The following is a 26,814-nucleotide window of genomic DNA, read 5'->3' as shown; positions in this document are numbered from 1 at the left end:
ACGCCTCCTGGATGCCTCTCTGGCGAAGTGTTCTGGGCATGTCCCACCAGGAGGAGGCGCCGGGGAAGACCCAGAACATGCTGGAGGGTACCGAAATACAGTTACTGAAAATGTGCGTTCTGAATAAGTATTCTCGATACATGTATTCAGTTACCCAACACTAAGTAGAGAAGGTAATATCATAAATCCTTTTTCTCATTAATACTGTACAGCTTCAAACCTAAATGTCATGATCAAATACCAGTGGTGGAAGGTAAAAAGTAAAAGTTCTGCAAATAAACTTAAGTACAATTTTTTGGTATCTGTACGTTACTGAAGTACATTTGAAAGCACGTATCTGTACTTTCTGCTCTACTACATTTTGACCTGGACTGGAAAGTAAAACGTAGGTCTACTTTTCTTTTGGTTTGAGAGTGGCTGAAATGGCTGAGAGTTAATTTTAGCACTTTTACTTTGAGTCACAACTTTGAACAAACTATACAAATGTGAAAAAAACAGATAGAAAAACTGATAAATCAAATTAATTGCTTAAAATCACCTACATTCGGTATCAAAATCAATACGTTTGACACCTTTATAGTTCTGAAAAAGTGTATATAAGTACATTTTTAAAGGGATACTGATTTTTTTCCACTTTTATTTGAGTAATTTTTGCTTTTGCATCAGTACTTTTATTTAAATAACAAATCTGAGTACTTCATCCACCACTTTCAAGTACTGCAACCTACTTTGGACTGGAAAAGGGTTACTCAAAAATATGTTTGGCCGTACATGTATTGAGTTACTTACAATTCCCTTTATATCCCCAGGTAGTTTATTCACATTCAGGAAAAAGTTAGTACATCAAAAGGTTACAAGAGGAGTTACCAGGAAACCTAACAGTGCTATTTAATTATTTCCCTTGTAAATGTCAGTGTGATATACAGTAGGTATTTTCAGCGCCATGAGTGAAAAAGTCTTTCAGTTGTCTTGTTATTCATCCATCTTGCTGTTTTTTTTCAGTCGAGGGACATTCATTGGCTGATCGGGTAAAAAATAGCTGAAATTAAATGTCACATCTAGCCAGGGGGCGAGACATATCAATAATATAATACTTAGACGCTCTGGGAGTAGCTGTAAAAGACCTGAGAGTTGAGCAATAGTTCACACGTTGGCAACTTGTCGGGTGTACCGGGCACGGCTACAACTGTGACGTTTTGATCAATCCCTCCCCTCTATTTTTAACCATTACTGCAGAGGAGGTCTAAATTTAGCAGTGTGCATATTTATCATGTCTATTCTGAGGCTGTGATTGGCCGGAGTTACAGATGACACAGTACGTGACCACTGATCCTTCCTGCAGGTTCAGATGAGACTCGAGTTTGGAGGTGTGCAGGGAGGAGGAGGAGGAGGAGGAGGAGGTGGAGGTGGTGGAGCACTGATGGAATGCTGTTCTGCAGTCAGGCTTGTCTTGACACACCCATAACGTGTATGACCAGGCACATGAGCGGAGGAACTGTCAAATCATGCTTATACAGACACAAGTGTACATGTGACTATTAAGGCGAGTAGTTGATAGTCACATATAGAGTCTTTATCTTTGAGTAGACACGTAATAGTCACATACACACTGGATAGTCACATATAGAGTCTTTATCTTTGAGTAGACACATAATAGTCACATATAAACTGCCTATGTCTGAATTGTCACATACACACTAGATAGTCACATATACACTGTTTTTTCTCCCTAAATAGTCACATAATAGTCACATATACACTGTTTTTCTCTCTGAATAGTCACATAATAGTCAAATATACACTGTTATCTCTGAATAGTCACATAATAGTCACATATACACTGTTTTTCTCCCCAAATAGTCACAAAATAGCCACATATACACTGTTTTTCTTCCTAAATAGTCACAAAATAATCACATATACACTGTTTATCTCTGAATAGTCTCATAATAGTCACATATACGCTGTTTGTCTCTGAATAGTCACATAAACACTGTTTTTCTCTCTGACTTGTCACAAAATAGTCACATATATACGTGGTTTATCTCTGAATAGTCACATATATACTGTTTTTCTCCCTAAATAGTCACAAAATAGTCACATATACACTGTTTTTCTCTCTGAATACTCACATAATAGCCAAATATACACTGTTATCTCTGAATAGTCTCATAATAGTCACATATACACTGTTTGTCTCTGTATAGTCACATAAACACTGTTTTTCTCTCTGAATAGTCAGAAAATAGTCAAATATACACTGTTTATCTCTGAATAGTAATATAATAGTCACATATATGCTGTTTTTCTCCCTAAATAGTCACAAAATAGTCACATATACACTGTTTATCTCTTTATACTATTAAAATTATAAGTTATATGTGTCCTTATTTCCAGTCCCCAGTGCTTTAAAAGGATCTGCACAGTCCAGTTACAGTCAGTGCCCTGTTGCATGTCCCTCATATATAAAACTTCACAGATGTAAATGTCCCTGTGTGAGCTGCTCTGAGCCACAGAAGAACCTCTCCACTATCAGAGCAGGAGTCTACTGTAAGACCAGCTCTGTGGAGGTTGGAGGAGCCCCCCTGGCTTCCCTCACAGTCCTGTCTCAGTCCTGACAGTCACACCCTGGCCCCCTCCCTCTGGCCCGCCATGTTCTGGAGGAGGAGACAGGCTACGTGTAGCTTGGCTTAGCTGCTTAGCATTAGCAAAACAGAGCTAAGCGAAGGCGCAACAAGCTCCTTGGGCACCAAATAAGTGCTTTATCTTTGTTGTTTTGGTGGGATTAAAACAGTTCGAGCGTATTTTCGTGTTGTTTGGCTTGTATTGACAGAGAAAACACAGTGAGGAACACGGTGAGTTGGACGCTTTGGACTGGACTTGATTTGTTTTGTTTTCAGTGATGTTATTCTGGTGATGTCTCCGCCGAGCACCTCTTTCACCGGCTAGCACAACTACAGCTAACTAGCATGCTAACGGACCCTCACGGCTTTAAACGACACGGATAAAGTGAGCCTTATACCTGAGTTGTTGGTGTTTTGCTTGAGTTTAATGGGAGTGTTTGTTGAAGTGCAGTTTGGTGAAGTTGAAGCTGTGGACCGTGGAGTGTTTGTGTGGAGACGCGCTGTGCTGGGGCTAACACAACAGCAGCTAGCTTTATCCAACTTTTTCTAAAGTAGCCATGTGTGAACCGAGTCTAAAACCTCCAAATCCCGAATACCTTCTTGAGATAAATGTTAAATTAGACTCATTAACAGCTGATCGGGCGGTTCTCAGGCGTGCGCTTTTGGCTAGAGTTGCCAAATTACGGAAATTGATGTAGTTTAACACTTTGTCTATTATTACATTACATTTCCCCATCCCTGCCCTGTTCCTTATTCCTTTCTCGTTATCACTCTTTCGCAATAACTTGAGACTCGCCTGTCTACTGTCTGTGACTCTGCAAATGCTTATTATACCCAAAACCTGCGCTGCCTCTTTGCCATTCTCCACCAAAACCGACTGTGCGTAAAGGCTGTTTAGTACTAATCTCAAAAGCTCCTCGTAAATCACTTTTGTTGTTATTAGTTTAGAGCAATTACATCAGTTAAACGCTGAGATTTGTGGGAAAAAACTACGAGCGTCGCCTGGCGTGAGTGCGCAAAACCTGTTCGCCAAAATGTGCCAAGCGCGTCTCCATTTACGCGCGAGCATTTACTTTGTTTACTCAGCCTGTTGATTGCTGTTACGCTCTGTAGCATGTTCCTAGTAAATAAACAGCAGTGTTACTCCTAAATATAGCAGTGGTGTTCTCTTTATTTACTTTATTTTTTGTATTTGTATCGTACGTGCTCAGAAAAGGGCGCAATAAAAGGTGTGGGGCGTGAAAGGGCTCGGCTTTGTCCATTGTCAGTGTCAGTGGGTGACACATGCATCGTCACCGTACTCTTGATAGTCTCGTAGCGTTTTATTCTGTGGTCCTACCGTAAAAGGAAAGGTAAATGACTGTAGACTGTAGTAAATACTGGCTGGCACTGATTTGTGTTATCTCCAGATCAGCTGTGCGCCTGTGTCCTTGCCTTGTGAGACTGGCGAGGTACAATCACTGCTTATTTTGTGTTTATCAGAGGACACAATGACATTTGCAGCGACTGTACACACACATTGGAAGAATATTATACTAAAAGGGTAGGCAATCATAACATTAATAAAACAGGAATGGATGTTTATAGGTAAAATAGAGTGATATCCTGCTTTGTTGGTTTGCCATTCTGACATATGACATCTTTCTCCCACCTACTCATCCGATTGGTCTGGTCAGCATCTGTTGTGATTTGAGTGAGTGACCGGTAGATTTAACCTATGTAGTTTGAAGAAGTAGTGTAGGTTATCGGTGGGACGAGTCAGTTTTGTCACTATGCGATTCTTATTTCGATATATGAGTCACGATTCGATTTTATTTCAGTTTCTGTTGGGCCTCAGAAGAACAAAAACATTCTATTGTCTTAATGATTTCGGCTACAGCTCTTAGATTTTAATATATGGAAAGAAAGTGTCTTATAAGGCGCATGTGGTTTATGATTTGCGACTTATAGGCTATTAGACATAAACATCACCATCAAATCTTTCTGTTTTCTGCATTTATTTTGATCATTTCTTTGACTAAATGTCTCCGCTCCCCCTGCCTTTCATGTCTGTGTATCTGTGCATTTCTGCCTCGCTCCCAGCAGCAGCCCCACTCCTCCCCTCCCCCTGATAAAAACATGCTCCCCTCTCCTCTTTTTGCAACTAAACATGTTGTAATAATGTCTAAACTGTTTATTTATAAAACTAAGGAGCAGGTAACCACAATCATTGATGAAACCAGAGGCGTTAAGTAGAAATTAAATGGAACTGGGAAAAGTAATTCAGTCCTAATTGATGTGCACACATAACAGCATTGTTGAGACCGCACTGGAGTGAATTTAAACTAAGCAAACACAGCTGTTTGTTTTTAGCATGACAGTCTGAATGAAATTTGATAGTTCGAATGATCAAGTGAAGGTACAATGAGCTGTAGGCCTTTAGTCGATTAATCAGCCCATGGTGTCGAAATTTGTATTCATTGCACACAAGTAAGGATTTATATTGGACAAAAGCAGAAAGGATTTGGTATTTTTTGGTAAAAAGGCAGATTAAACTCAGGATTCACGAGTTTAATCTGTCTTTATTGTTTATAGTTGTTTCTGCATGAACTCTTGTGCAGGTGGAGTCTTTGTGAGTCCAGTTTAGGTTAGATAAAGAGAAATAAGTCATTTTGTTTTGAGAGCTTTTTGCCACGCCCCCTTTTTACTCGACTAATCGATTGGCAGGACATGTCTTTAGTGGACCAAGAATTTCTTTAGTTGACAACAGCCCTACTGAACACTTTCTGGAGAAGTTGGGCTCCACCTCATCATGACATCAGATGAGGAACTGAGAATTTTGAGCTATTAAAAAGGAAACGTATTATTAATGAAGAAGAACCAACAAATTTATTTAAAAAATCCTTCATAGCAGCATTATGACACCTATTGCATCCCAGATAATGGAAGAAATTTTGTACATTTTGGTGCAGTCTCTCCGGTTTCAGGGCTGTCATGAACTACGCTCTCCTAGAATCTTCATTTGACCAGAATAATGCTGGTCTCAGTGACTGGACTGACTCATGAATATGCATATGCTCTCACGTCCTCTCCACCATTGAGCCCTCAGTGCTCCTAAGACGATCCCGCTGGAAGAGAAGGCCAGGGGGCTGTGTGTTTGGGGGTTGTTCCGCTGTGGGAGGGAGGGGGGGGGCCGAGGAAGAGGAGTGTGGGACAAACTGGACAGACTCCTCTCTTCTTCCTGTCTGGCCCCGGTGAATAGGTGATTATAGCAGCAGATGTGTCATTAGCTGCTGTCTGTATTCACCGCGGATACTGCAGGCTCTACATTTCACACGTGTACATGCTCCTGTCCTTCAGCTGTCCCCGTGTCACACAGGAAACTCCACTATGACAAAAGAACATAAAGACTAATGTGTTTTCAGAACAACACGTCGCTTACAATTTCATGTGGCCAGAGGACGGGCTTCTTCCTTAAAGTCGGGTGATTGTGAGATGTGCTGGTGAGGCAAGTCGGTGCACGCAGGGATCATGTTACTAGTGAGAAGGATAAGTCATTCAGACTGTGTGCCTGAGGACAGAGGAGTGGGCACTGTACTTTCAACATCTGTGCTGCTGCGGGTGGTTACCTGTTTTGGTGAGAAGGGAATAGACATTTTGGTAATCAAACTTAAATGGGGTGGACGTTTAAAGCCTACCTTTTATGCAATATTGACATTACAGAGCTTTAAATCATGTTATAGTTGTTTCCCCTCATCATTTACTCACTCAAAGTTGTATTTGGAGTGATTTGTGCATTTTTGAGCAATCTTTTTAGCATTATGTGCAGCTATCCATAGGAGGGGCTGACAGCTGCACGGATCTTTGTTGTGATTATGTTTACGCCGATGTCAGCTCCCATCGGTCATCTCAATTTTCTAATGCAGAAGTCAGCGGACTTGTGTTTTGTACGTTGTTTTAGAAGAATAGTGCCATTTAAATGTGCAAATTAGCATATAGCAGACACAGTACAATATGTCTTCTTTAAGTATCAGTCAAATGTGAAATGCCTGTAAAATTAATCTCAAATTTACACATGTTGCATATTTTAAAAGGTCACCACCTGCTTGTCTCCATGCACATGTTATTTCTTTGCCTGAAATGTTCCACAGTATCGAATTAAACTTCTCTGTATCCATGGAGATATGCAGGTGGTGCGACTAGACAAAGTTAGAGGTCAGATCAGTGGAGAGATGACTCAGCTCAATACAAGAATGCACGTTTTCTGCTCCTCCTAAATATGGCACAGAAACTTCCAGGCAAAGCAACAAAACCTGCCCACAGAGACAGCAGCCTCCCCTACCAGAAAAGTTACATAGTTCTCCTTTAATAACCACATTTACAATATTACTGCTGATTTGACATATGACCCTCCACATGACTCTGCTTTATTATGTAATATTATGGTAGTATTATTCTACTGCATGACGTGGTTTTTTTTAGGCGTGACTATTCACATACTTGATGCACGTGTCAATCGGGAAGTGATTATTGGTTTTCTGTTGGAACACAGACTCTAAACAGCTCATCCACCTCCCACTCAGCCACTTTTCACTTGTTTTCACTTCATTACTGGGGTCACATAAGGGCTCACACAGAACCAGAAGCACTACTATTTAATACAGGTTTTAATACATGATTTTAAGAGAAAGGGGTCTCACAATTTGACATATTCTGTATAAATAGTACACCAGGTTACCATATTTGGTACCAGTACTTCAATTATTCTGGTGTGATAGATTTTTCCAGTATATAATGAAAATAATAACAGTTTAATAACAAAATCACCATTCATTTATACTGGGGCAGCCTAGAAACAGCAAGTTACATGGGGCTTTCTTCAGTATTTTTTCATTTGACTTGATTTAATAAGGTAAAATGTCTTAAAAACAAGAAATAAAACATGCAGCCAACATATTTAGTGCTATCCTTCCCAAATTAGCAGTTAACATAAAGCATAAACTTGTTCTTTCATCTTTTTTATCCATTAGTTGATCACATTTAATTGATTTTTGAGGTTTATAATTTTTTATTTGTATCTGGCATAGAAATAAAGCACAAGGCTTAAGTGATTAAAACAAGTTTATTTTAATGTTTTGTGATCCGTCATAAGTCTAATCCGTTTCTTGTACCTTTCAGGGGATGGCGTGGTGGTGCGGGCAGCCAGCAGTGCGTGTCTGGAGATGGTTCTAACAGACCACGCTTCACAGGGCTCAAGAACACTGAAACATCCCAATTTTTATATCAAACTTTTCTACACCGACACAGACATTTTAAATTCTCTATTTGAACTTTGAAACCTCTCCTCCGGCCCCCCTCTCCACCGCCACCATGCCGAGCACATTCCGCCGCCAGATCAAGAACACGGTGAACAACTATTCCACCGTGGAGCGCAAAGTCCGCGAGGCCACGTCCAACGACCCATGGGGCCCCTCGTCGTCCCTCATGTCCGAGATCGCCGATGCCACCTACAATGTCCAGATCTTCGGCGAGATTATGGGCATGATCTGGCGACGCCTTAACGACCACGGCAAGAACTGGAGGCACGTGTACAAGGCACTGACGCTGCTGGACTACCTGATCAAGACGGGCTCGGAGCGCGTGGTGGTGCAGTGCAAGGAGAACATCTTCGCCATCCAGACGCTCAAGGACTTCCAGTACATTGACAAGGATGGAAAGGACCAGGGCATCAACGTGAGGGAGAAAAGCAAGCAACTGGTAGTGCTTCTGAAGGACGAGGAGCGGCTCAAAGCAGAGAGGTCGGTATCAAGGCTTTTATTTTTCCTTTCTTCATCTGTATTCCACAATTATCCTAAACTGGCTTACTCCAGATCAATATGTATATTAAGCGACTTTGAGTGTCCTGAAAAGTGCTATATAAATACAATTTATTATTATTATTATATTACTCTGAATTCACTTCTACACATTTAACGGTGGAACGGCTCTCGCTGAAAGCGACTGAGAAAAGCAGCAACATCATGACTAATATTTGAATCTGATTGGTCAAAGCTTCACAACTGCAGAACAATCCAAGAAGTCAAACTTTTGTTGGGTTCCAGTTGAGAGGAAAGCACAGACATCTCCCCGGCCACAAATGCACAAAGTGCTCACATTCTGCACATTTGTCACAAATGTAATCATATTTTGGCTAAAATAAGCTGAAGTACGCGTGTCGGCGTCACCATGTTTGTTTGGGTTTACTTGGGCGCTTCGCCTTTGGATGTTTTGGCTTATGCACAAACCTCAATGCTGTTCTGTCATTGGTCTGCCAACCAGCCGGCTCTACAGCGGGAGCATGCCAAGATGATTCTTGTGAATAGCTCACAAATATTGAGAGAATCCATCTTGCTGTGCAAGGTTACAATTATTCTCAAGTTCGAAAATAATCTTAAAGAGCTTGTTCATTTTTTTCTTTCCATGCATTTCAGGTAAATTTGTCTTACTCTAGTGCAGATAGATAGTTTGTAGTAGCAGCTGTTGTTGTCAAAGTAAGTCCACTGTACTGCATGTCCATATATCAAGAAGTGTGCGTTAGCACACTAGTTTTTGTTAGCATTACCGTCAGGGCAAAACTCAAAGTTTGGCCTCTGAAAGTTGTGAAACGTGCTTATAAACTCATTAGGGTGAATAATTAGGATGGTCTGAATTCATGTGGTAGGTGAGGAATAAATTGGTAAAACGTTTAAAATGAACTAGTCACGTTTTTCTCGTTTTATTTTTTCCCTCCATTATTCTGTGATTTAAGGATGTTTGTGAAATCCCTCACTTGCCAAGGGTCCGTAGCAAAAGATTAAAAACTGTCACTTGGACTATGTTTTTAAACTGAATACATTTTCCTGCTCATCCAAGTAGATTCTTCAGTTCTGACAGGACGGTCCCCGACTAGATTTCAAGTGTAACAGATTGAGCTATTAATATTTACAAGCAAGATTATCATCAGACGTTCATGGGTGTTTGTTATGTCCTTCAGGCTAATCAGCGAAGTTAAAAAGTTATACAGAAACAGTGCCAAGACAAAAATAGATTTGTTAAGTTGTCAATATTGAAATGTTGTTCACATATACAGTCATTGTTCAATAGCATAACTAGTAATCGAGGTTTTGAATAACTGCAAGATCATGAAACAAGTTAACCCTGCTTTGCAATAGGGATGGGATGATATACGATAATATCGTTAATCGCGATAAAAAAGGTCCAAAATTAATCGTTTGTGGCATTTTTTTATAATCGCGATCATCGCGCACGATCATAATCGCCTTTACGGCACCACACTGCCTCATGTTTCCATTTCCAATCTAACGTTTAGATGTTAGTTTTTTGTGTTTGCCCACTCTGACATAGCAATGACACTTGTAGCTTCTGTGCTTATCTCTGTCTGAACTATATTCTGTCAGATATCAACAATAAACAAAGTCTGATCCGTAACTCTCCACAGAATGTACCAGAGCGTGCCTCACCCGTGCGCACAGATGAGACGCTAATGTGGCACATCTTATATTTTTACCTACAATAATGCAAACTGCAGAATAAAACAACACCTTTTAAGCTAACGATTATACATGGTATATTTTACCTACAATTAAGTCAATAGCAGAATAAACCACGCTTACCGATCGAGAACAGCATCCAATCCATCAAAAAATAATGTCCTTTACTCCTGAGTCCACTGTGGGATCTTTAATCTTTGCCATGAACCGCTCCAGGTCAGAGATGCCTCTAGTTTAACTTGTACAAACATCCACAGTGTCCTCGATCACGTCCTCCCTTTGTTTTGTCCGTTTCGTCATGTTTAAAACGCAAAACAACAGTGCCTAAAATGCGCCATTATGCACACATTTCTGCATCCACTCGTTTCCCAATTCACCAAAGTGCCTTAATTAAAAAAATTAAGTGTTCGTCGACGGGCACTTGCGTCACTTCCGGCGCAACAAGGACTGGTCCATTTCGACAGCATGGCATTGAGGAGTACACATTTTCTTCCGGGTACACAAAGTGTCAGAAGTTTATTATGCCTGAAATGGACAAAAGAAAGGCAAAGAAGTGACGGAGAAGATTTCATATTTGGAGTACTTTCCTGCAGTAGATTGGACATGGAGGATCTTATTTTGTGGACATCATTTCTTGACTGGATTATATTCTCTGGACCTTTACGGAACAAATGAGACCAACTTTGTGTGAATGTTGATGTTTGACAGAACCAGAGCGCTCAATGGTAAGTGAAGTCCAGATTCACACTTTGTGACTTTTCTGTAAAAACGTCTTTCCTGTCAGCTCTGTGGTGATTGAAGGTGAAAATGGTTTGCACATCCAGAAAGACGATCACCGCAGCTTTCATTTGATGTGTTGATTGTTTGTGTGGGTGACGCAGAAGTGTATGTACATTGCTGTAAATTTGTAAAGTAGGCCCGGGCCGTCGGAACGTTAACAGGTTAATAATCATCGCGATAATATCGTTAATAGGGGTCTTCAACTCCCGCCTCCGGGAGAGCTTCTCCCTGATCCCGGGGGAGGTTGGAGACATGGACTCCGAGTGGGCCATGTTCTCCACCTCTATTGTTGATGCGGCTGCTCGTAGCTGTGGTCGTAAGGTCTGTGGTGCTTGTCGCAGCGGCAATCCCCGAACCCGGTGGTGGACACCGGAAGTAAGGGATGCCGTCAAGCTGAAGAAGGAGTCCTATCGAGCCTTGTTGGCTCGTGGGACTCCTGAGGCAGCTGATGAGTACCGGCAGGCCAAGCGTGCCGCGGCTCGGGCAGTCACAGAGGCAAAAACTCGGGGTTGGGAGGAGTTCGGGGAGGCCATGGAGGAGGACTATCGGACGGCCTCAAAGAGATTCTGGCAAACCGTCCGACGCCTCAGGAGGAGAAAGCAGTGCTTCACCAACACTGTTTACAGTGCGGGTGGAGAGCTGCTGACCTCGACTGGGGATGTTGTCGGGCGGTGGAAGGAATACTTTGAGGATCTCCTCAATCCCACTGTCACGTCTTCCGAGGAGGAAGCAGAAACTGGGGACCCAGAGGCGGACTCGTCCATCACCCTGGCTGAAGTCACTGAGGTGGTTGGCAAGCTCCTCGGTGGCAAGGCTCCGGGGGTGGATGAGATCCGTCCTGAGTACCTCAAGTCTCTGGATGTTGTGGGACTGTCTTGGCTGACACGTCTCTGCAACATCGCGTGGCGGTCGGGGACAGTACCTGTGGAATGGCAGACCGGGGTGGTGGTCCCTCTGTATAAAAAGGGGGACCGGAGGGTGTGTTCCAATTACAGGGGAATCACACTCCTCAGCCTTCCTGGTAAGGTCTATTCCAGGGTGCTGGAGAGGAGAATCCGACCGATAGTCGAACCTCGGATTCAGGAAGAGCAGTGTGGTTTTCGTCCTGGTCGTGGAACACTGGACCAGCTCTATACTCTCCATCGGGTCCTCGAGGGCTCATGGGAGTATGCCCAACCAGTCCACATGTGTTTTGTGGATCTGGAGAAGGCATTCGACCGTGTCCCTCGTGGTGTCCTTTGGGGGGTGCTCTGGGAGTATGGGGTCCGGGGCTCTTTGCTAAGGGCTGTCCGGTCCCTGTATGACCGGAGCAGGAGCTGTGTTCGCATTGCCGGCAGTAAGTCAGACCTGTTCCCAGTGCATGTTGGACTCCGCCAGGGCTGCCCTTTGTCACCGGTTCTGTTCATTATATTTATGGACAGAATTTCTAGGCGCAGTCAGGGGCCGGAGGGGGCCTGGTTTGGGAACCACAGGATTTCATCTCTGCTGTTTGCAGATGATGTTGTCCTGATGGCTTCTTCGAGCCAGGACCTGCAGCAGGCACTGGGGCGGTTTGCAGCCGAGTGTGAAGCGGCTGGGATGAGAATCAGCTCCTCCAAATCCGAGGCCATGGTTCTCGACCGGAAAAAGGTGGTTTGCTCTCTCCGGGTGGGTGGTGAGTCTCTGCCCCAAGTGGAGGAGTTCAAGTATCTCGGGGTCTTGTTCACGAGTGAGGGAAGGATGGAGCGTGAGATTGACAGGCGGATCGGTGCAGCGTCTGCAGTGATGCGGTCGCTGTATCGGTCCGTTGTGGTAAAGAAGGAGCTGAGCCGGAAGGCGAAGCTCTCGATTTACCGGTCAATCTACGTTCCTACCCTCACCTATGGTCATGAGCTTTGGGTAATGACCGAAAGGACAAGATCGCGGATACAAGCGGCTGAAATGGGCTTCCTCCGCAGAGTGGCCGGGCGCACCCTTAGGGATAGGGTGAGGAGCTCGGTCACACGGGAGGAGCTCGGAGTAGAGCCGCTGCTCCTACACGTTGAGAGGAACCAGCTGAGGTGGCTCGGGCATCTGCTCAGGATGCCTCCTGGACGCCTCCCTAGGGAGGTGTTCTGGGCATGTCCCACCGGGAGGAGGCCCCGGGGAAGACCCAGGACACGCTGGAGGGACTATGTCTCTCGGCTGGCCTGGGAACGCCTTGGGGTCCCACCGGAGGAGCTGGAGGACGTGTCCGGGGTGAGGGAAGTCTGGGAGTCCCTGCTTAGACTGCTGCCCCCGCGACCCGGCCCCGGATAAGCGGAAGAAAATGGATGGATGGATAATATCGTTAATCACGATTATTTTGGCCACGATAATCGTGAGTCTAAAATTTAATATCGTCCCATCCCTACTTTGCAAGTAAGAAAATTAGGGGTAATTGTGCTATAAATAATTGGCATTGTAAAAAAATCTCAGTACAATTTTAACTATTAAAATTAGATTATGTTTTGATTCTTATCATGTCCTGCCGCCAGTTACATTCAGTCAGTTACATTTGTTTAGGTGTAAAGAGCTTCCTTTGTTTGAAAGACTATAGCAGCTCTGACTTCAGCTAAAGTTGTAGTTGTCAGTTGTAGTTGTCCAGTGTGTGCAAATAAATCAAGATTTTATTTTTTTTGACCATATTGCCGAGCTCTAAGAAAACAACACTTTTTTGCCAATAGAATGTAATTTTCAGTAATACAGTGACTTCTTGGATCTCGTTACTAATGGAAATGATCTGGTTCAATATTTGTGCATTTACCATTTGGATTTTTCATGACAAACTACAATATAATCATTAAGGAAAAGAGACCCCCCCATCTGGGAGTTTCATCACAGTCTAGAAGGTGAAAACCATAAGGCTGTAGGCCTTTAGTAGTTGAGTTGATTAATTGATCGATGGTGTCTTTGCATTAGTCTACTAATTATTTTATTTTGATTATAAGGATTTATATAGAAAAACGGCATCAAGGAAGAGTTAGTGAATGAGTGAGTTATCTGAAGATTTGGTATTTATATGTAAACAAAGCATCTTAAACTCATGATTCACATGTTTAATCTGTATTTATGCAGTTACGTTGTTTTCCAGTACTTTTTTCTTCATAAATACATTTCCACTGGTTTGCTTTGGAGGAGATTTGTTACGGGCAAGTGTCTCCACTGTTTAAAGTGAACATACCACCCATTTGAGGGGCCTGAAGCCGACTCTGGAGGGTATTAGCTCCCGGGAGGGAGCCAGCGTGGTAAGGCTCCTGGATTGCTTTAGCTAAGGTGTGGCAACACAAGAGAAAAAGGGATGACAGGCCAAGAGACAACACAGACTCAAGACGGCAAGATATAAACATAAAATAATAATTTGTCACTAAACGTTGACTTGACTTGATAAACTGCCATATGTCCAGTGATAATAACTTATATGTTGAGCTGATATGATTTACTACCAGCAACAGCTATTCACATTTATCCAATCAGGCTTCGGCGAGCTCCTTCTGGGGTGTGTCTGGGTAACAAGTCATGACATCATCCCTATCGGTCGTTCTTGTCTTATTTAGTTATTTTGCCTTTAGATGATTGAAATATCACGTATTGTCTTAACATATATCTATGAGTCTCACAGCCGCGATCACAGTCTTTATCTTCACATGACCTCAGTGCAATAACGACGGTGGAGGTTATACAAAATAGCTCGCACAGTTAGTTATTTATCCTAGCAAGACACTAAAACGTTGTGTAGATGTGCAGAGAAGTGAAATAAATGCAGAAAAGGCTGACGACAAACTGGTAATAGTTTCATGTTTACGCTAGCTTTAGCCGTGTCTCACCGTGCCACAAGCTTGGAATTATTAAACGTCTTTTTGTGAATTGCTGAGATCTGCGTTATGATTAAATATGATGATGATTATATTTAGATTTTATTTATTAAGAAAGCATGAGTTATGTTTGGGTGACGTTAAAGAATAGTTTAGAAAGATTTGCTACGCCTCCTTTTTGGTCGACTACGTGCAGCTGTAGCTCTAGAAAACCACCAATATTTTTACAGTTTGAATGTTAAACGAAGCTCTTAACTGTGTGTATTTTCTGTCTTTAGATCTCAAGCACTGAAGACCAAAGAGCGAATGGCCCAGGTGTCTACGGGCAGCGGCATGGGCTTTGGCCGCGGCTCCTCTCAGCCCAACCTGGCGACTTACAGCGAGGAGTACGGCCGCTCCGAGGGCTCGCCGGCTTCATACCACGGCTGTATGTACCGCTGCTGACTCACTCTCAGCCCTGTCCGTGTGCAACTTTGCCCTACATGTTTAGATCGGCCCCTCCCCCCTCCTGCTCCCCCGCACGCCTCTCGCTACAGCTGCATTCCACAAGAGAGGAAGCGTAGGTCACCCCCTCGAATGGACACAATATGCTCCTCTTCACCAAAGCAGACTGTTTTTCACAGACGAAAGTTGGTTTAAAGTTGGTAGAGGTTTGGAAATTGGACTGCGGTTTAGACTTGCTGCAGAGTTGGATAAATGTAAGCGTTCATTTGTAAAGATTTAGTCAGTTTAGTCCTGTTTTCGTTTCGTCCTTGTCTAGTTTTCTTTACTCTGTGTGCAAATGTGAATGCACCTAATAATCTTAAATTTCACTTATCGAAAAAAGCGATTACTATAAAATGTAAGCTTATATCTGAAGGATCATTCAATAAAGGCTTCGTTCACACTTAACATTTTTGGTCCTGGTCTGAGTCTAGCTTAGTCCTGATGTAGACGTGTTTTGGGCCTGGTCTAAACCTGGTTTGGTTCTGTTCTAGTCTTTGTTTAGTCCTGACGACTCCAGTACGAAGTTGGATTAGAGGGTTAGCGTGGTTACTTCAAGATTAACCTGTAAATCCTTGTATGTTTCATGATTTTGATACTCAGTTCCTCGAGTTTGTGTAGCTTTTCTATCATTCTGATTGTTCAGCTCGTACTAACCTTGTCCCCTGTTCTGTGGCGCACACGGCTTCATTCAGAAAATCTCGGGTTGACAGAGCGAGTTGTGAACCTGCTTCGTAATACGAGCGACTAAATATCTGGGTTAGTCTGTCTGGGTAAGAGAAACTTATCCAGAGTAAGTTCAACCAGTTATGTAGTTACGCAAACCAAGACTAGACCAGTTTAATCTCAGTTTTGATGTAGTCTATGCACCAAAATCACTCAATAAATGTTCTATAAGATCTTCTCAAAGGTCCATTTTGTGATGATGATCTCTGACAGTTTGTGCCTTTAGAGTTGGAAGCTTCACCAGCTGAGTCATGCGATGAGGAAACTGATGCATGCGCCGTCCAATCAGAGGAAGGCAGGCTACACATGTGGGCGGGGCTAAACTAGATTTTTGGGATTCCATTGATCCTTCAGTTTGGCTGTTGCTGGTGCAGTGTGAATGAGACGTGCTAAACTGAACACTGTGTGGAAACTTAGCATTGAAATGGCCTAATGTTGTATTGTTGTATGTTGTATGAATGTTGTATAAAGTCGGGAGCAGGTTAGAATGTTTGCAAAAATAAAATATATAATAAGTCACAATACATTTTATATGCTTATGACGTTTAGCTCTAGTGCCACGTCAAAAAAGATGGCTGCTACAATATATTTTAATTTAAGTACCTAATCAAACTTACAGCCACAATATGTAACTTTTTATGTTTTTTCATTTTGTTTTTTCCGTGCGATAAACACATCTGTAGGTCCTTCCTGTGAACTTGCATCTCCACAAACCAGACTCTTATTTCCTGATTGTTTTTGTGGAAATGTTGTTCCTTTGGCTATAATACTAGATGAAAGAATAACGTTTTAACATGATAGAAAGCTCCAAAAAGTAAAATTCGCCCTCCCTAATATTTAGTGGCTATTATAATGTTAGAGGAAACGCTGAACAATAACACAGGTATTAGCAAGTTGTCATTTTAGTAATAAATCTTATGTATGAACTGCTTTCCTCACTGCTGCCACCACTGTAACTGTGGTATGTCTGACATTCTGCTGTAATAATCCCTAAATGGCCCGTTCCCACGCTGATGCCAGTGCGTTCATCTGTTTTAGCTGGCTTGACTTTGCGTTTATTTATCCTCCTTCGTTCTCATTATGATTGGCTGTGTTTGTTGTACTAGGCAGCTTTCGATATTTCATGTTGAAGTTGGGATGAGGCTTTTATAATAATTTGATGAGCTCATAATTGACTTAAAATGCACTAATGCTGCTGGACGACAATGAAGATTTAATATGGAAGGTCATGGTTTAATAGGTTGTGTTTGCAGTTAGAATTCGATAATGTCATAATTTCAGATGGATATAATGCTATAGAGAGTTACGGTTTTTGAAATATCCAAACTTATGGTCCACAAATGCTGAACCTTCTCATTATTTGTGAAGTATTATCTCCACAAACCTGCCATATTAATTTTATGGCTTAAAGTACTTTCAGCTGACAACAGTCTCTCATCTGGGGTTGAATTATGGCACCACGTTCGTAAGATATGATAAGGAAATAATTTCACTTTTCTTTTGCAGCCTGACACAGAAAACACTCAAGACTTTAACTGTTAGATTGTAGACGCTTTGACATGGTTCAAACAACAAATTTCACCAGAAAACTCTAGGCGTTCTGTAATAATAATTGTGTTGTAACTTACTGTGTCGGCACCTTATCTTTACGAGTCTGACAAAGCAGCTCAAGTGTTCCATAACTCCCCTCTCATAGTGTATTCCGTTGGCCCTGAAGGAGACGCTAGATAACAAAGTCAGCCTTTCCTCTTGACACTTCTTGTCTCTTGTCCCCGAGGCCCTTCGCTTGGAGACGAACCAGGGGACCAGTGGATCTGTCCCAGAGCCAGTGCGTCTGTTTAGATAAGCCTGAGCTGAAGAGAAAGAACAGGAGGCTGGAAATAATAATATATTGTGGACAGAACATTAAAGCAATTTTAAAATTTTAATCGCGCTTGAGATTCTGTCATTTGTAATTGTCAATAATGTGCTTTTTTATGGCGAGGTTTAGTAAAAGAATGTTGTTTGGAGCAAGTTCAGACTTTTGAGGAAGGATTTGACTATTTTTTTTCTGTTGAAGTATTAATAGTTTTGGGCAATGTGACAAAAATGTCTAAGTATAGAATTAAAAAAATAAACACTGAAAAAGTAAAAAATAAAAAGCACTTTCAGGTTAATAGCAAAAGACTAATTTTAAATCCATCAGCTGGACAAATCGTTGTAAGAGTTAAGACGTTTCGCTGCTCATCCAAGCCGTTTCTTCAATTCTGGTCAGATTACTGGATTGCTGCTTTGTCCAGAACTGAAGAAGCGGCTTGGATGAGCAGCGAAACGTCTTCACGATTTGTCCAGCTGATAGATTTAAACTTAGTCTTTTGCTCTGGATCAGACCTGGACGACTGAGGGTTTACGCAGACACTTTCACTTTAAACTCACTTAATTTTATAACAGTAAAATTGGGAAACTAATAAATAAAATATCCAAATAAATTCTTTTTTCTCTTCCTCCAGCAACTTCTCCAAACCTGGGTTCGGAGCTGGAGCAGGCCCGGCCTCAGACCAGTGGAGAGGAGCAGCTACAGATCCAGCTGGCTCTGGCCATGAGCAGAGAGGCCGCAGAACAGGTAGAACATTTGCACATTTATATTATACATTGAGTTGGTCTGCTTTTATCCGTGCCCAAAAAACAATCTTAAATCTTGTGTCTCTGGGGTTGTGTATTCAGGAAGAGCGCCTACGCAGGGGGGATGACTTAAGACTACAGATGGCCTTGGAGGAGAGCAAGAAAGAGGGGCCAGGCTCAGCAAAACTACCCAAGAAAAAGAAGGAGGTAAAGTCATGCAGAGACTCCATCTGGTACAAGTTTGGCCTGATAAAACATATTACTTTCCCTATTGAAATACCTTTTTCTCATCAAAATCATACCTGTATTTAGCTTTGTTCAACTTTGTTTAAATTTTTCCAGGATTGTTACGTCACAAGTAGAAATTCAGAGGTCTCCTGTGCCGTTTCATCACCATTTTTGCCATCAAATTGTGTTAATTACAACTGGATGCTTATATTAGCATGCTGGTTACATAACTTAAATGGCTAGTTTTCCACAGAATTCTTGATTTCATTTATATTTAGTTCAATTTTTCATTAATTGTGAATGTTTTAAAAGTGCTCTGTGAACTAGCATTGTCACAGTACTAAAATTTAAAACTCAGAATTCACTCTATCACAACTATGATACCAGAATGAATATAAAATGCTAATTATTTTGTTATAATAATAATAATAATAATAATAATAATTTTCTTATACAAAATAGTGGCACTTCCTTTATCTTAGCATGACGTCTTATATTTGTTCTGATAAAGCTCAAAACCGTACTAAAACGGTTCAGGAAATCTCAAATTAATGATTTAAAAAAAAAATGTTTTTGCTGTATCAATACTTGCTCAAATGAGGATATCAGTTCAGTTTTAGTTTTAGTCTCGATTAGTATCTGATTTTTAATACATGTGACAACCCTACTTTGAACAGAATCTTCATTTTAAAGCTAAGCATCTGGTGATATTTGTCAGATAATTTTAATTACAATTTTAAATCCCTTCAATGAAATGAGCAGTTCTGTGGCCATAGCGAACTGACTTAGCTTGTAGCACGAGCCTGACCTCTACATTGTTTTTGCTCCATAATGACTGGACCTCCATCTGTGTGTGTAAAGCGTGCGGGACAATGACACACACACATATGTCCCTTTGTCTCACCCCTCCCGTCACTGACCCCGTGCGGTGTCATGTCTCCTCAGCCTCAGTCGTCTCTGATGGATCTGATGGACGTCCCCGAGCCCAGTGCCAGTGCTGACCCCTGGGGCTCCGGGGCAGGGGCCGCGGCCGCTTCAGCTGACCCCTGGCATCCCTATGGTAAGAAAGGAGAGAGGGATGATGGAGTGCTGGACAGGAAATTCTGCATTGTTCTCTTGGGCTTCCTTCTTTGTATTTTTTGACTGCTTTTCGAAACCTCTTTTCTTCCACTGGAGCTTATGAGACTGTATTTATTTCTAGAATCAAACAATACTTAAAAATATCCTATATCAGTGCAGTTTGAGGTGATTAATACCCCTCAGGACAAAAGTTAATTGACATTTTCTTTATAGCCAAGTCCAGCCATACTCACTACATCATTTTCCATACCAGAGATAACATAATCGTACTACTGAGCTACTTTGACAAACCAAATGAACTCTTGGTCCAAGTCTGAATTCCTCCTCTCAGGTAAGTCTTGAGTGTCCCCTGCTTCTACGATGGAGCTTTTGTTCCACTGGAATGCTGCTGCTCCGGTCCAGTTGCATTACTCCGGTGGAGCAGGAGGGGCAGTGCAGAGTTTCGTTCCAAGACTTAAATATGGAGGCACGGGACTGTTTGGAAAGCAGGTTTAGAGAGGAGGGAGTGTAAGGGCAGACCTCCACCAAGGCATTTGAGAATGGAAATGGTGAAATGGAATAGGTTTATATGTGAAAAGAAAAGCAAAGAAGTGTGTGTAGCATTGAAAGTTGTCACGCAAAAGTGTACTGTCCATAAAATATTACTCAAAATTAATAAACCTGGTGAAAGCGTTTCTAGATATGGATTTTCTAGAGATTTACGCGTCAAGATTTCGTCAGTGCTGTTTAGGTTTGTAGTGTCTGCCAATACCAACAGACACCAGACGAAAATGGCCTTGTATAGACTAATCAGGGACATTATGAGATGTTCAGCAGATGAATAAATAGACGTTTAGTATGTTAAGTGGAGACACAATAAGAAACAATTCCCACAAGTTGAGATGAGACACAAGAGTTTGGTATAATTAATAAAACACAAATGTCTTGATTTGGCCTTGATTTTATTTTAATTCATATTTTTCTAGTCGTTGGAAGGCTTTTTTTTAGATTCTCATTTGTCCCTGCCAAATGTAAACACACAAAAAACACACAATAAATCATTCTACACGAGTGCATCCTGTGTGAGATTTTGTGACCCCAGATATCATCCCATCCCTAGTTAATTAGTCTAATCCTAAATTCCCAATATCAAAGCAAAACCCCAAAAACTAAAAAGAAATGATTCACTTTCATGTTTGCTTCTCGCTCTCGATTTTCTTCTGACTGTCTCCTTGTCTGTCTCCCCAGGCTCTGTCCCTAAACCCAACACCTCAGTGGACCCATGGGGGGCTGTGGCTTCTGTTCCCCCAGCGAAGAGCACCGATCCCTGGGCACCAAGCTCCGCCCCTGCTCCCTCTGACCCGTGGGGCTCTGCAGCGGCCCGGCCCAAGACGTCCAACACAGGTTACAACCCAACATGTGTTTTCTGTCGATAGTCAGTTTATTCACTAGAGGGAGACTGGCTTTGTCCATAGAACTGGTTGTTAGCTTTCATAATCAGTGGTAATATATTTCTAGTTTTGCATCTTAGTAACAAGAATTAAAGGGCCATACCAGTTTTAATCTTGATGGATGCCTCTATAACTTTTCAATTAGGTGCTCAATTATGGGGAAAAAACTAAACAAACACTATTATTTGTTTATGTACCGTCAAAAGTTAACCTGTGGTGGAAAAATAGACTTATTCTGATTTATTTAAAATGTTTTGTGAGTTATCTGTTGACTGGGGCAGTACTTCTCATCATGGTTAAATGTTCACACACACACACACACACACACACACACACACACAGTACAGTACAAATTCCTTTCTATTTTGGCTTGTTGGATCATTGTTGACATTACAGACCAAGGAAGTCATCTCTCTGGAAGCAAAACTTTTTTTTAAACACTTACACCTACAAAACTATTTTTCTTAAAGAGGGTATTATGCAAAAATCGACTGTTTGGGGCTTTCGACCACGTTATAACATTATTTCCTCATCAAAAAACATGTCTGAAGTGGTTTTATATGTTATCCATCCTTGTTTGAGTGCGTCTCTCTCCTGGGGCCTTTTCGAATCCTCCCCACATGACAATTCTCCATAAATATATGAAACAATGATGCAAAACAACACACTACAACTTCACAAACCTGATGCGAAGGAGGGCGGACGAAGCTTGTTTTCGACAAATATAGCATTTTCTAAACAATAAAAGGGAACATAGTGATCTAAATTTGTAATGTGTTCTTAGTTAATACCCATAGAAGTTTAATACTCCCTCTTTAGGAACTTGTGGTATGATTATTGTGAAAAAAAACATGATTTTGTTTGAGATCGTGACCAAACAGTGAAATCCTTAATTTTCTTTCATTACCGTGCACTACATCCCTCTACTACGTGACCAGCTTTAAGAAGGAAAACATTCTGAATGATAAAGTGAAAAATCAAACGTGACATAAAAAAAAACAAAAACAAAACACCTTGCATTTTGGTTTACCCTCTCACTTAAATTTGCTCGTATATTTTTACTTATATTGTGTCCAAAATACTCCCATTTATCAGTTAACTCAATAATTCCCAACAGAAAGTTCCCAAAAGTTTCATCAAATTGTCCCTCTGATCCAACTGTGCACTCGCTCATGTCCACACCTGTGTCTTGTGTCTTCCCTGTCTACACGTGTATCATTGTCCATGTGTTGTCCCCTGCAGGAAGCTTTGACCTGTTCAGTACAACCAATGGTACGTCTAAAGAGGACTTCTCAGAGTTTGACAGTCTGCGCTCCTCCTCCTCTGTCCCCACTGGTACTCACCCTGTCTTTGTCTTTTCTAATGACACCACGTGCTTTTATTCTGTCTCTGTGCCGTTTTTGGCGCTCAACTGTCTCTTGTCTTTATGTCGACTAAGCTGGACCTAAGCAGATGTGATCGAATTTATGAAAAAAAAAAGTATTTATGATGAATTAAAGGTGCATTTACTGTAACTTTTCTGCATAAAATATCACAAATTTGCCTGGAATAGTCTAACAATATGGCAATAAACTTGTCACTTTTGGATACTCGATTACAAATGTTTTTATTGCTCAAAAAATACTCTGGGAAGTGTAGGTCACCTGTCCGCAGATCTAACCTCTATATCTAAGTGTAAAGCCATATTATTCCATCAGAGAAAAGTTAAATAGTTCACCTTTAATTCACCGTAATACTGATTTTTGTCGGGTGCCTTTTTAAATAAAAAATAAAGTGATTTGCTTCGGTCCAGTTTAGACACCCAGTGAATTCTGAAACTGCTTTTTTATGTGGATTGACACCAAAATGTTTCTTGGATTTGGGTTTACAGAATCTCTCATATTTGGGACACTCATTTCACACAAAAAAAATGCATAGACATGAACGGGTCTGCAAGAGTTTCTGTAAAAGTCAGGGCTGCTCTGTGTTTCTCGTGGGATTTGGCGGTAGCTGGAGTGAAAGGTGACATTGGGGGATAACCTTGCTTTAACACAACCTCTGCTGCTGCTGCTGATATACAAGAATACAAACAGAAATCAATGTTTACCCAAAGCAAATTTATCAAGATCATACTTCACAAATATTAGGAGAACTTAAGGGAGCAGTGCAGTATTTTTGTTTTGTTTTTAGGCTTCCCTTGATGAGCTAGCGTACGTTCTTCATGCTTTTTCATTTTGAGCTTTGTTGCTAAAACGTCCAGGCTGTCTGGCTCTGATGTCCACTCCACAGTGGCACTACTGCTGCACGCACATGTGGAAACGCTGATGGCCGTCTTTGAGGTTGGTCTTCTTACCAGACTTTGTCTCTCAGGTAATGGCGGTATAGCATCATCAGTGCCTTCTCAGGGCAGTCTGGTGAGCAGCGGCAGCCTGGACATCTTTGACCCTCTGCCCACCTCCACCTCTCTAAACCCCACCAGGAAGACCCCTGAGTCCTTCCTGGGGCCCAATGCGGCCCTAGTCAATCTGGACTCTCTGGTGTCCAAACCAGCCCAGCCTGCTCCCGTGATCAACCCTTTTCTGGCATCAGCAGGTACAGATGTCACTGCAGTTCAACTGTTTAAATCTATAAACACACGGTCTCATTTCTTTGCATAATAACAAAGTTCAGGTGTAGCCATGTGATCATTCTAAATCTATTGTCTACAGTCAATACATTTCACAGAAAGGCAGTCACGCTTGTTTTATTTATCATTTGAATTTGACTTTGTAATTCATTTAAAACACTAGTGGTTGATGTCGTCTGTTCAGTCTGTTTAGCTGAGTCCTCTCCCGTGTGCACAGGTGCTGCAGCTCCACCTCCCGCTGCCAACCCGTTCCAGGTCAGCCAGCCAGCCCCTCCCACTCTGAACCAGATGCGTCTGAGTCCCATGCCATCGGGCTTTGGGACTATGGGGGAGCCCATGACTCTGACCGCTGCGCCGGCTCAGCCCATCGCTGTGGTCCCCCTCCCGGGCATGACCCCCATGGGCCGCGCGGTGCCTGGGATGAGTATGGGCCAGGTGGGAGGGTCCACCAGTGTGGGCATGAGCGCAGGAATCCCAGCCTCCATGTCCATGCCCCAGCCTCTGATGAGCATGCCCCCCCAGGCAGGCACCCAGCCCGCCGGGACCACCAACCCCTTCCTTTTGTGAGGACACTTCCAACTAAGCTTCACCATGTACAAGGAGATGTCTAATCCCATGTATCCCTTTATAACTAACAAGCCAGGTGGACACTAGCCATGGCACTGTGTGTGTGCTCTTCTCTTTAAAGCTTCATGCTGCCTACTCCTCTTGATCATGGACTTCCAGAGCTCTAGTGTTTACAGGTGTCTACAGACAGTCTCATGCCCGACTGCTGCTCCTGTCTCTGGGACAGACCCTCAGACACACCCCCTCTGACACTGTGGCTCTTCAGTGGAGGACTCTGACACAGCTGACCACGTGTGGTTATATTTAGTGTTTTTACTGAGCAGGGATGTTGCACAAAGTTTCCCCTCTTCTCTTCTGCGACTGTTGGGATCACCGGTACACCTTAGCTGGGGTAGGGAGGCTAGCTTTTTTTCTTGGGAAAATCTACAATTTCATGTCTAGGTACCGCAGTCACCACTCCTACTCACTCCAGGTAAACTCCATGAACTTTGACCCTTAGAGGTCACTGGATAAATGAACACTGAAATGCATTCAAATGTGTCTGTACGTGTCATGTTCTGCTTATGGTCAGTAACTAACCACTACCTTGTATGTCACTACATGTACCAGAGAGGACAAACTAATCTCAAACAGTATTCTCTTGTTTTGAAAATCATCATTCTATTTTTCGTTTTGTGTGTTGGGTCAAAGGGATGCTTCATGTTTCAGATATCCACCTTCTTCCCAAAGTTAGGAATACTCAAATTTCAAGCCTAAACATTAAGCCTTAACTCTCCACGCGCAGCCATATTTGTGAGATTTAAAGGGCATGCCAGCCACTGCCACCGGAGTTCAGCTCGAAGTGGATTTACTCGGGCTAATCTAGTACAAGAACATTATCTCTCGGACAAACACAGCCACTCAACTGGTCTAATGATAGCACCAGGAATCCCGCTGCGATTCACGTAAACAGTAATCTTTATTTACTCCAAACACGTTCCATTTAAAGTCCTACAAAATCACACTTTTTTTTGGTTTATTTTTAACATTCTAGATTTTTTTACCCTGTAAGTATGTAGTATTTTTTAGACAACTGTTACCAAAGTTAGAGCAAAAGTTCTAAACAGTAGGTTCACGCCTCACTGACAACCTTGTTTATACTGTACTGTAGATGCTATCGGATACTCATTTATTACTAAGATTTTGTTTTTATTTTACTTTTTGTATATCTCAAATGTTAGCTAGCAGAATAACACGGCTTATACTGACAAATACGTTTTCCTCTTGCTGCTCAAATATCTGTAAGATGAGGAATCGCTTTTGGTGTCTAACCCTTGATTGTATTTTATCATTGCCAATCTTTTTATGTATCTAATACCATAACTCGGGTAGGCTTTTTTTTTACTTTCAGTGCGAGCTGGTGCACTCTGCTGGTTTGTTTTAGTATTACAAGCTGTTCGCTGTTAAAACCCAGATTGACATTTTACTCAGGCAGAACTAGGCTTCAATGGTTTGTCGATTTGTTTGAATGAGTTTTAAGTTATGACATTTACCTATAGACCAGCGAACTATGAAATCTCAAATATGCAAATTTGGAAACGGTGTGTGTGTTAAAAAAAAAAAAAAAAAAAAAATGGGGGAAAAACATGGGCGGACACCTTTAATTGTATGTTTCTAATGTGTCAAAAAATAGAATAAGTAATTGTATACAGGACTTTTTATGGGGCTAACTTTTAACGCGGTTATAATGTGGCCTGTATGTAGTTAATACCAAGAGACTAACAGACATTCTTAACTGTGCGTGTCTATATAAACTTCACATACTTTAAAGTGCACTGTGCAACTTTTCTGGCAGAGGGTCCGCCACTTTATTGTCTCCATGACGATGCTACTGCTTTGCTTGGAATATTCTGTCACCAAAGCGTCGACTGTTTGTGATTTTATTGCTCAAAAATACCTGAAAAGATGCATTCTCGCCCTCAGCGGGGTTGCCTTTCCACAGATCTGACCTGTAACTTGGCCTTGCGGCGTCACCCGCTTCTCTCTTTGGAAGAAAATTCCCGGCAAAGCGAAGGCGTCTCCATGGAAACGAGCAACCGGCGAACCCTTTATGAGAAAAGTTCCGTAGCACGCCTTGAAATACTGAGGGGCAGGCTGCTTTTCTATCCCATATTATGCTATACCCTCTGGCATTAAAAGTGTAATTTATCTATAATTTATCATTTGTACTATTGTAACATACTGTTCCTCTGTATACCTTTTATTATTTTGTGTAATGGGGATTTTGTAGGAAAAGTCACCGTGGTATTTGACCGGCATAAACAAAAAGCTGCAGGCCGCACTGTTGGACGTAGCAGGTTCAAAAATAAAATGTGTATTAAGCTCTGTAAA

General features: G+C 41.9%; 1 protein-coding gene across 3 annotated transcripts; it reads left to right on the top strand.

Annotated features, from left to right (window-relative positions):
• The first annotated feature begins 2,670 nt into the window (after positions 1-2,670).
• epn2 (epsin 2) lies at positions 2,671-26,814 on the top strand. Of its 3 annotated transcripts, none has more exons than XM_055223857.1 (10): positions 2,671-2,855; positions 7,782-8,401; positions 15,003-15,151; positions 18,423-18,535; positions 18,637-18,741; positions 19,708-19,822; positions 21,070-21,225; positions 22,515-22,544; positions 23,622-23,843; positions 24,095-26,814. In XM_055223857.1, the coding sequence occupies exons 2-10, from the start codon at positions 7,974-7,976 to the stop codon at positions 24,442-24,444; spliced, it is 1,668 nt and encodes a 555-aa protein (XP_055079832.1). In that variant the 5' UTR covers positions 2,671-2,855; positions 7,782-7,973; the 3' UTR covers positions 24,445-26,814. The 3 variants fall into 3 exon arrangements, with proteins under 3 accessions (XP_055079832.1, XP_033826644.1, XP_055079833.1); XM_033970753.2 differs by having other exon boundaries at positions 22,515-22,607; XM_055223858.1 differs by lacking the exon at positions 22,515-22,544 and having other exon boundaries at positions 2,675-2,855.

The sequence above is a fragment of the Periophthalmus magnuspinnatus genome, chromosome 8, assembly GCF_009829125.3.
Source record: "Periophthalmus magnuspinnatus isolate fPerMag1 chromosome 8, fPerMag1.2.pri, whole genome shotgun sequence".
In the NCBI taxonomy this organism is placed as follows: Eukaryota; Metazoa; Chordata; class Actinopteri; order Gobiiformes; family Gobiidae; genus Periophthalmus; species Periophthalmus magnuspinnatus.
This window is presented reverse-complemented; position numbering and strand designations above follow the sequence as displayed.